General features: G+C 55.6%; 1 protein-coding gene across 1 annotated transcript in view; it reads right to left on the bottom strand.

Annotated features, from left to right (window-relative positions):
• Nucleotides 1-9,455: 9,455 nt before the first annotated feature.
• Nucleotides 9,456-11,209, bottom strand: part of LOC119102803 (L-rhamnose-binding lectin CSL3) — a 28,940-nt gene continuing 27,186 nt past the window's right edge. The window contains exons 7-8 of the mRNA XM_037226256.1: nucleotides 10,021-10,227; nucleotides 9,456-9,475 (exon numbers count right to left, since the gene is read on the bottom strand). Of these exons, the coding sequence (XP_037082151.1) occupies nucleotides 9,456-9,475; nucleotides 10,021-10,227 (227 nt within the window). The remainder of the gene's footprint in view (nucleotides 9,476-10,020; nucleotides 10,228-11,209) is intronic.

Here is an 11,209-nt window from a genome sequence, read left to right as displayed (position 1 = left end):
AACTAATCAGGAACGTTCTCAGCGCCGATACGACAGCCGCTCGGCGCCCGGCGTCGCTCGCCAGCTAATCCATTCAGTCACCAGGACCATTAGTCGACTGCTGCCCCTGGGCGGGCCACTGGTTCCTCTGTTGGCGGACGGCGCGCTAAATAAAACCGCGGCGCGCCGCGCGGCCCGCCCCCCCCGCCGCGGGGGCGGAGGGCGGCCGCCGGCCAGCTCCGCCTCGGGAGGCGGCGCCCCGCCGCCAGAGGTGACCGACTGAATTAGTAAACGTGCCGTGCCGTCGCCGTGCTCAAAAGGTGGCACTTCTCACAAGCTGATCGACCGCAGCCCCGGGCGGGCGACACTCCAAAAGAGGTCGGCTAGTGGCACGCGCGCCGCCGCCCCGCCCGTCGCCGCGCCGCTGATCAAAAGCGCCAGGCTAGTCATGTCGCTGAGCCGGCTCCGAGCCGACGCTCAGAGTGCAGCCGAGCGCTCCTTCCAGCCGCGGTCCTCACTCGCTTTTTACATGCGGGCGTTGACCACGGGAAATTATGGAAATTTGGGAAGTTAAAGGGGAAGAACTGTTCAACTGTTGGGAAAGTGGTGCAAATGTGAAGCACGGTTACTGGCTTCGAATCATTGGAGCGTGAGTTTGGCGCAGCTGCAGGCAGTTCGGTTTTACATTCGGACCGTAATAGAAGAAGAGCAGTTAACATGCACACCAGGCTCATCATTTGCAGACCTGGATGATAACGGCGCCGAATAGACGATGGAACACGCATAGGCGGGTACCAGAGCCACTTACTGGACGGCACATATTTCACAGTCACTGAGACCATGCGACATGGAGGTGACCTTGAGCCTCGAGTGTCCATTAGTAATGAACTATCGCAATTGCCAGCATAACAGACGCATCCAACGGCAAAAGCACGTTCAATTGCATTAGAGATTGTCAAAATTACCCTTCGTATTCTGCCCCACCCTAGAGCCCCCCCCCCTCCCTACGGCCCCGGAGCCACGCACCCGTCACGTCACGCGTCACGCCGTCCCACCGTCACGCAGGACGTCGCCCGACCGAGAAACACCGGGCCGAGAACTTTCCGCTCAAGTCGCCACGCCACCCCTCCAACCGGAATCGATCGATGGCCGACACATCGACTATCGACTCTCGCCATCAAAGCATGAGCTGCGGGCTTCCAGACGGCACCAGGCCGACTGAGCCGACGCGCGACCGACCCAGGTACGACCCCGACCAAAGGTCACGGGCCCAGCGTGACCCAGATGGCGTCCCAGCTGAGGCCAATCACTTCTATATAATAAATCGGCGTTCCCTATGCCGAACCTGCAGGTGGCCTCGGCCGTTTTGGTAGGAGCTGACCACTGCAATAAAACAGCTTGTGGCGTTTAAATGCCTTGCGGAGGTCATCAAACATCATAATGATGTACATGATCATAAACTAAGGTCTAAAGCCTTGAGAGCCGGGGCAATTGTGCTTAATTCTGCTCTTGTTGATGGAATTCAGCTCCAGGCAAGTAAGAAAGACCTCTAACTCATGGTTTGTCGACAAAATGGCTTCAGAGTTCTTATGCTGAGCTATCGACCTTTAACCAGGAGGTATTGGTTAACCGACATTACAAAATTATATCGGTTGTGTTGTCCACAATCGACGTTTCAAGTCGTGCTTTTGATTACGAGTAACCGCGAATTCGGATTTCATCCCAATACGATGCCATCACATTGGGCCGTCACACCATGCGAGCGTCTAACTTCGACTATCACCCAACGCGGAACGACATTAATATTTTAGTCGTCCGCGATCCCGTCTTCATTTCCGCCTTCAGAACGAAGTCTATGTCGAAAGACTCGGATCCGACAACAACAACGCGCGAGGTAACGGGTTCTATGGGATACATAAATTGATGTTTGACTCAGTTTGAGAGAAAAATTGCGACGCAGTTCTAAAATGCTCCGGGTGATGTGGTTGTAAGTTGTTGGAGTAAATGACGGTTAGCTGTGCTTTGAGCCGACTAATCGACCATTTGTGCGGAGCCGCTCAGCACGACTCCAACCATAACTCCGTCCGTTTGGTCCGGAGAGCCATCCCACCCTCCCTTCGGCTTATGTTATAGCGTTCGGGTCAAAGAAAGCGCACAAGCGAGACAATATTCCGTCGCCCGGTATTTGCCGCGCGGCTAACTACGTACCTTTTGGAATCACATGATTCGGTTTCCTTTCGGAAAAAGAACGAAAGTCGTTTTATTCGTAACACATCCTTCAACCGGCTTTGGCCGGAGGCAGACGGTATTACAACTCGCTGAATCAAGGGTGGGTGACCCAATGGAACGCTGAGGCTGTCGAGTGCCCAGGCCAGCCACAGGCCGCCCGCCGACGTACTGGACGGGGCGCCGCGTGTGACCAATGCCATCTGCATGGAGCACAACCACAGTCACGAGGTCAGGGCACGTGACTGGCTCCAATAGGGCACGTGACAGGCTCCAATAGGGCACGTGACAGGGTACGAGGATGCGTCAATGTCATTTCCAAACTTACATCTGGCAGGTAAGTGATAGCTCAAGTCCCCCTCGCCCGACGGTCGGCATCTTCAGAAAGTCGTTAGAATGTCTTCAGAATGTCTTCAGTGCGTCGTTAGGATTCGGGGCTCGTCAACTGCAATGGTTATTTGCGCCTGCCTTCAGGAAAATGTGTAGCCCGGCTTCGCCATAATATGGCCGGGCAGAAACACAAGCAAATCAGTCAAAATGGACACGCACTGTTGCATGCGTGGGTGCAACTCAACTTTAATTGCGAATGCTGCTGCATGCTCTATATCTCAGAATATCAGTCGTGCCTGTGGTCTTGCATGGAAAGAATGGGCCTAAAATAGCATTTTCCTCTCCCACATTTCTGGGAAGGTTCCGTTTCCAGGACCCGGAGCTTCCACATCTTACATAGAACAGACCTAAAGCAGTTAAGAAGCTTGTGGTCGACCACGCACTTAACGAAATTAGGCGTTCCCAAAAAAGGCCTGACTCGATGTTTCCTAGAGCCAAGGAAGCTTTTTTAACAGAAAGCAATCTTTCAAGCCAAAGAAAAGATAAAAGCCTGGAGTATTTACTTGTACGCTCTGTCTTTGGTCGTGAAACTGTGTGCAAGAGCCATGTGCTACAGCGCACTACTGGTATCACCCAGAAATGGACCCTGTTAGGACCAAAACTTCACAGAAATTTGAAAACACGAGGAAAAAATACTCATACAAAAAAGGAAATTGCAAACATCAGGGAGATGCAAATTTTTACATGTTTAGGCTTAAGACGATTTCTTAAGGCAGCCCAGCCTCTTTAACTGCCGTAACTTTGTACTTTGCTTACGGACGACATCCTTACACTTGAGCAAACTATGAGAATAAGTGACGAAGGGACTGAAGTTGTTCTCGTATGTAATAGATATACGAGAACCAACAGATACCGTGTTGGGGTGTATAATACATATCCTGCTCGTCCCATGTTATGTCGTTGTATGCACAAAAGATATCCACAGACATCAACCATCATTCCGTGCCGTATGTGCTAGGTATCCGTCACACGCCCCACATGACACCCGGAACCTCACAGGGAGGGAGCCGGAGGTGGGCCACCGTATGTGCAGTTCTGCGCGATCAGGGGCAGCGTACCATTATGAACTGGCTTACCATTACCAACTATGAACTGGAGCTTACCATTATGAACTGGCCGTCATCTGAAGCCACTTGGTCCCCCCCCCCCCCGTCTGCTCATGTTCCTCCACGAGCAGCGATTGTGAACTCACGAACATGGCACGAAGTTGGGTCCGGTCAGAGTGTCTGCGTGGTTTTAGGGTTGCGATGCTGAGGGCAGTGTACTGTGTAACCGTTTTGAAATCATTTATCCCCAGGGAAGCCCCCGCAAAACATGCTGATCTGACGTACCTTGCCATGCCGTTCAGACTTGGTGTCCATGGGATCAGCATTTTTCTCCAACCATGCCATTGAAACTGCATGGGTTCTGGCTATGGGCGACTGCCAATCGATGCCAGGGTTTCCGCGCGCACGATTCCATACATTATGCAAAGCTCCATTTCCTGGCCGTTATGGGAGGTGTTCTGATCATTGGCCATGATAAACCGAACATTCTGAGGAATAATTTGCTTCAGTCAAGTACAGACGAGGGTAAAAATTGCCGCTCGCCGGGTCAATAATCCATGGATGACTATCCGGCATGTTCCAATCCAGCTTATTAGGTGACGCCCCAATGAACAGCTGGAGTGCACACATAGGAAAATCTGTTCCAAAAATTTTCAAATGTGACCTAAGCAGCTGAAAAAACGTGTTTTGGCAATCAAAAACATTCTAACTCAACTACCCAAGGGCACTGGACACTGCGATGTTTTACATTTGATCAAAGCAAAGCGTCACTTACACATGTCCTCCCTTGACACAATCTTCTACTCTCCTACCGCGCTCAAACGCGATGAGTCGCGCAAACGTACTACCCCGCGTGCTCAGTACGACCCAAACCCGCCCCAGCTCCCGAGAACCCTGTAGCGGTGTCGCGAGGCACGGCCGCCCCCTGCGCGTGCGAGCCAGCTGGCCCCGATGCCGGGTGGGCCGGCCGCGTTTGCACGGTTCATTACGTGTGACGAGCACACAGCGCACTGCCTTGTAACCGGGAGCGTATCGAACGGCCGCGTCGATGGTGTTTACTCGTCCAGCGCCGTCCATCGCCCGCCCGCGAGCGGACATGGTCAGCACCGCCCACCGCCCTGTCCGTCAACGGACGTGGTCAGCGCCGCCCACCGCCCTGCCCGCGAGCGGACGTGGTCAGCACCGCCCACCGCCCTGCCCGCAAGCGGACGTGGTCAGCGCCGCCCACCGCCCTGCCCGCGAGCGGACGTGGTCAGCACCGCCCACCGCCCTGCCCGCAAGCGGACGTGGTCAGCGCCGCCCACCGCCCTGTCCGTCAACGGACGTGGTCAGCGCCGCCCACCGCCCTGCCCGCGGGCGGACGTGGTCAGCGCCGCCCACCGCCCTGCCCGAGCGGACGTGGTCAGCACCGCCCACCGCCCTGCCCGCGAGCGGACGTGGTCAGCGCTGCCCCCGCCCTGTCCGTCAACGGACGTGGTCAGCGCCGCCCACCGCCCTGTCCGTCAACGGACGTGGTCAGCGCCGCCCACCGCCCTGTCCACGGGCGGACGTAGTCAGCGCCGCCCACCACCCTGTCCGTCAACGGACGTGGTCAGCGCTGCCCACCGCCCTGTCCGCAGGCGGACGTGGTCAGCGCCGCCCATCGCCCTGCCCGCGGGCGGACGTGGTCAGCGCCGCCCACCGCCCTGCCCGCAAATGGACATGGTCAGTATGGCCCGTCACACTGCCCGCAAACGAGCGTGGTCAGCACCGTCCACCCCGGCCGACGAACGGACGTGAGGGTTTGCAGGCGCGAACAAGGTTGGTGTGAGAAGCCCGAGCGCCGATTATGCGCTGTCGTCGGCTGTGTTGATGACGCACAAACACGCAAACGCACGCACAAAAGCGTACTCATGCACAAGAACACCAAGTGGTTGTCAGGCAAGCCATTTCATAACGCAGACTGGAAGCTCGCCTATTTCGTGCCAGCAAGCATGGTAATAAAGCGCTGTGCCTGTTGTATAGTACGCATGCCGGACATATTCACTGCGAAGGTATAGAACATGATATAACAATCTAGGCACTACCGTCCACATAATAAATTTGACATCAATTTGTTTTCGCATTTAAGTACACAAAATTATTGTGCTGATGGTTTTAGTGGAGATCATTTCAGTCATGCACCTGACCAAACAATTCGAAACTTGATGAGGACAAATAACTTCTACTTCACGCTAATATACCAACTCTGACTGCAACCACTCAATGACAGTGGTGGAAATGAGCAGCATAAAAGGTCTGACGGCGTTCAGCCACAGGGACACCGCAAATAGCATGACAGCATGACAAGTACTCGCCCATGCTTAGCCTACCCAACGTTAATAGGTCTATATCTGGCAGTGTAAATCACTATTGCCGTTTCGTGTTCTACATTAGGACTTATCGTGAAAGCCCATTGCGTTTAGCGCAGATCTCGCAAGCTTTGTTACTTTCGGGCAGTTAGTTTAAGCTGCTAAGCCCATGACGCCATTCCACGTGACTTGTTGCAAACAGCAAGGTGTTTTCGTTTTGCACGATACATCAAGCGCCCCTCCACATGCAGCCTGTTGCAAGCGGTAAGACCTGCAAGCTGTGTTGTAGGTCATGCACCGTACGCTACTACCGAATGACCCACAAGCCCCGCATTGCCATGACCGCACCGAAACTCCTCGTGAAGCAGTGTTCCTTCGAGCGGGTCGTAAGCCTAGCGCCCCCTCTCCCCCTCCCCCGCCTTACGGTACGTGGCGAGGCGGTGAGCGTGAGGTCAGGCCGATACGAGCGAAGGATGAGCCCAAGGGTGAGCCCCTGGTGGCGACGGTGTCTACCAACCACCCCGCCCACGGTGTCTACCGACCACGACCACCCCGCCCACGCCCAGTCACCCCAGGGGAGGGCGACACCGCACAACAGGCCCAAATGGTCCGTCGGGAACGGCTGACGTCATAATAACACAGCCCCAGGGTCTGCCGGGAGGAGTGACGCCACCATAACACGGCCCGAGGGTCTGCCGGGAGGAGTGACGCCACCATAGCAAGGCCCGAGGGTCTGCCGGGAGGAGTGACGCCACCACAGCAAGGCCCGAGGGTTTGCCTGCGAAGGGTGACGACACTTTGACACGGCCCGAGGGTCTGCAGGAACACCTCTATAACAGGACCTGCGACGAGGCCCATGCTGACCCAGCGGGCCCGCGGGGGCGCGGGTGCATGCCTGCCTGCAACCTGACACTCGACACCACGTTCTGGCCCATTCATTAGATCGCCACAATCTGCCCGGAGGTCGACAAGAAAGCCAAATATGCCAAACGAATAGGATGTTTTCACTTATCGCTTGCACCTGAACTTTCGTATGCCAGTGCATTTCGTAGCTGGTGGAGGTGCATTTCAGAGGGTTTGAAATGCATGGGCGATCAGTGTTGTGTTTACAACAGAATGATTATGATTAGCATAAAACGAGCGCACGTTTCGGGTGAGGCAGCCTGCTTTCGGACCGCCTTGAGTAAAGCTCCGTTGCTGGACTGTCTGGACTGACTGAGTTACTGAGTCGGGCTGGTGGAGAGCTGGACGCAGTTACGTTAGCCGGGTATCGGTAGCGCAGAAGTTAAGCTACGTGTCTAGGACGCCAGAGCACGGGGCTCAATGCATTGCGGCGCCCGCAAGTCCTGTCCGAGGCGAGCGGCAGGTGAGACCACATGGCCTCAAAAGCTGAGTACGTCGTAAAGCCACAACGACGGTCGCGATCTTCGTTCGGATCTCAAGAGGTCCAGGCCACGACTTTTTGAAATTTGATCCGAAACCCTTGAATGGATAAATTTCTGGGATCAGCGCTCACGCTAAACAGTGCTTGTTTTGTGAGCCCCCACCATCCGATCGCGCAATTCCAGGCAACGGCAGAATTTAGTAGCGAAAGCTTAACGTGCCGCAATGCTCGGCACGATTCGACCTGCCCTCTGACGTCAACTGACTTTCAGCGCGACCGCTGCCACCGGCCGCAGGCCATACCCGTCAAGAGTAAATGGCGAGCGCACAGAGCGACTAGAACCCACACCGCCAACGTGCTGTACGGCTAGACCCTGAACAGTTCATATGCTTATAAATTCTGTTTACACGTACGGGTAAGGATGGCGTCTTCAAAGGTCATCCAATGTCGCCAAGTTTTATGGTTCCAGTTACGCATGTTTTGTATTTGATGATCCGCGATATTGCCTTGTGCCACGCAGTTCGGAAGTTATGTTTGCCAGCCTTGGTACTGTTCCTTGCAAATATTTGCTGCGTCGTAATTCAGTTGATATTGATGGTTAGGATGGAAGGCCTGCCAAGTGAGAAACTTGCCAATACTCGAAGAGTCAAAAAAGTTTCTACGTCACCAACTGAACATATGGTTAAAAGAAAAGTACGACCTACTCACAGTAATCCATCGAAATAATCAAAAAGGCATTCGTTAAAAAGTTATCGGTGGTTGTTAGCTGAAATCAGTGACTTGTTACCAACTGACGGCGAGCTTAGGCGCGTGTTTAATAAACCACAGTAACACTCTTGGCTCGCACAGCCACCGCGTGCGTTGGATAGTACAAGATTGCCATTCACTGAGTTAATGTCCATGGAATGGTAGTTCAGCGCGTCTATTTTGTTCAGCGGACTGCCTCAATCAAAATATAACCAATTACGAGATCATTAAAGGATCCCCCTTCACATTCAACCAATTACGTAATCGACGCGATAAGCATTTCTCAGGTTCGTCCTGTTAGGCGGCCTCGGAGCGCTGGAAAGAAAACCAAACTGGAGAGAATCGTAGCATTTCAGAGACGGCGATCGATTTGACCTCTGTGTGTCCGCGCCGAGCCCTGGCGGCTCCACATCAGGCCGATGGTGCCGCCCGCTCCCTGGTGTCGTGTTTCCGGTTCCCTGTCCGCACATTAGCTGTCCGCAGAGCGGCAATACCAGCGCGCCTTTATCGTCGCGGCGATGACGTCACGCGCCAGGTGGCCAACGCGGTGTGAAAAGGACCATCAGGGCGTCGCCTTTGCCGGGTCGGCTGAATTGGTGTCTATGGCGGGGGCCGGGGCGGTTCGAGGCAGACAGCCCGGCACAAAGACCGGGCCGCGCTGCTGATGGTGGTCCTTGACATGCGAGCGGGGCAGCGGGCCCGTCCCCACGCACGCCGGGAAGGCAGCGACGGCGCGGCGCCGGCGGCACTGAGGCCACCAACCACTCCGTGGCGCTGGCACGGGCGCCAAAAGGAGCGTAAGCTCAGGGGGCAGCAGAACTACAGGCAGCCAACATCAGAGCATGCAGTCGCGGCGTGCCGTGGCGGGGAGGGAGGATGGAGGGATGTTGGAGTCCAAATAAGCCGGATTCGACCCGATGAACGCCGGCAGCGATCGTCAGCTGTTGCCGACGGCCGACCTGCTCGGCGTCTCGTTCGCAGGCGGCCCGGCCAGTCCGCACGCAGCCGGGTGGTCAATCCAATCAGTACACGGTCATCAGCGTGCGTCGAAAAAGTGATTAGTCGGCATTAGACGGCACCACCTTGACCAGAGCCGGCGGGCCGGCCATCGGCTGGTCAAATATGCATGCGGCGGGAGGAATCGACCGCTGGTGTGCCCGCCGAGGGCCCGACCGGCCTCGAGGACCACGCTCGGCCCTCCACGCCGGCAGCGATGGTGACCTGCGAGATGTGACGGACAGCCGAGAACTGCTCGTCCAGCCAGCGACAGGGTGGAAAGTTCGTCCTCGCAGGACTCGACAGACAGGACTCCGTTCAGACCCGTCTGTTCATCTGATGCCATCTGACAGACTGTCAGATAGACTCTGACAGACCTGCCAGACAGCATCAGCTGAACTGACAGTCACCTGCCGTCTACCGGTCTCCACCAAACACGTATCAGCTCCACCAGCATCTACCGTTTTACATCCGCTGTCTGCCATGTCCACGCTTCCCCTTTCCTCCATGCTCTTCTCGTTAACACCTAGGTTCTCTCCACTAACCTAACTGATCCATGTCGTTGCCTTCAACAAATACCACCCATCAGTCATGTATGTGAAGCCCAATCTGTGTCTAGGTTCTTCATGCCAATGTACCGAGCCGTTCAATACCGGCGGTTCCGATATTTACTGGCCACTTGCTCTTCGTCAGTCAGCGTTACCAATCTGAACAATCCACCACTGGCCTCTCATAACCCTAGCTGCTTCCATGCACCGATATCCATTCAATACCCATACTCAGCTCCATATCCATACCCATCATATCCACCAGCCTCCAGAAGCCCCCAAATCCTCAACCAAACCAGCCAACCAGCCTGCACCACCTGCACCAGCCTCCACCAGCCTCCACCAAGCTTTACCGTGCTCAACCGTTCTCCTACCTGACACGAATCGGTAGGCCGTGATCCACTCGGTGATAAACCCAATCACGTGTCGTTGCCCAGCCGTCATCGGCTCTGTATCGTTACAGTCTTCCTCGGCCAGCGGCGGCGGCAGCGGCGGCGGCGGCGACGCGGCCGGCCGCGCTGGCCTGGAGCTGGTGTCCCCCTGCACGCCGTCGTAGTGGGGGGCGCCGCGGCCGCGCCCGGCTGCGGAACACCCACAGTGACACCCTCGTGACACCCTCGTGACACCCCCGTGCACGCGTGCCAACACCCGCGCGACACCTCGCTGGCCCGGAGCAACAACTATCGACGTCGGGAAGCCCCAGGGTCACCCACGGATTCTGTCGGACAGCTGACTGCTGGCCGGTGATTGGGTGGGTTGGCGGGTTACATGTGGTGAAAGCGCGAGGTGGGAAAACAGGGGTTAGTAAAGGAGCTCATAGTGGTGACGGGAAGACGGTGGTTACGGTGATGGTGACCTGGTGGTCAGGACGTGACGTTTGCTGCATCCCTCGTTGCTGAGGGCGCCGGGGTAAAAACAGAACAGGAAGATCAGTTGCCGCGCCTTTTTAGTGGACGGGACAGAGATGGGGTGAACCGGAAAACGGAGCGGACGTGAAATGGCGGGACGGCACAGATGGCGCCACAAGCTGGGGAGAGTTTGGCACCGAGTGCGAGCGGGACAGGGCATGTCAAGATAGGCAGATATAATGAGGGTCAGCTTTTGGATGTCTGGCGTGCTTCAGGACCAGCACGGACAACAGTGTCCGGGCCGCATAGCGCAGGAGAGGAGACGTGGCTTCAGCCAATGCGGCGCAGGACAGGACTCACGGTTCTGGTCGAAGCAAGGGAAGGAGAGACCCATGAGCGGAACGTGAGGACTGAAGGCGGCATTGCTAACAGAGCGGCACGAGGGGTTAATGTACAGAAGAAACGAAGAGAGACATAGCGCACTGCCCGACAAGCATAAACTAAAAACAGCAGCATGAAGATGTCGACAAGAGCAATGCCATTCTGAGGTCTACGGCATACCACACGGCAGCTCTGATACACTTGAACTAGTGTAAAAATATAAACAGCACAACACAATTTGCCAGTTGCTTTCAGATGCTTTCTATGGCCCAGTTCATTCCACACTTTTAGCATACCATAAAAAACACATCAAGATGCACGGGTGTGTGAACAG

This window comes from Pollicipes pollicipes, unplaced genomic scaffold (genome assembly GCF_011947565.3).
Source record: "Pollicipes pollicipes isolate AB1234 unplaced genomic scaffold, Ppol_2.1 Scaffold_5724;HRSCAF=6776_pilon_pilon_pilon, whole genome shotgun sequence".
Taxonomy (NCBI): Eukaryota; Metazoa; Arthropoda; class Thecostraca; order Pollicipedomorpha; family Pollicipedidae; genus Pollicipes; species Pollicipes pollicipes.
Note: the sequence above shows the minus strand (reverse complement) of the source record. Positions and strands in the feature narration are given on the sequence as shown.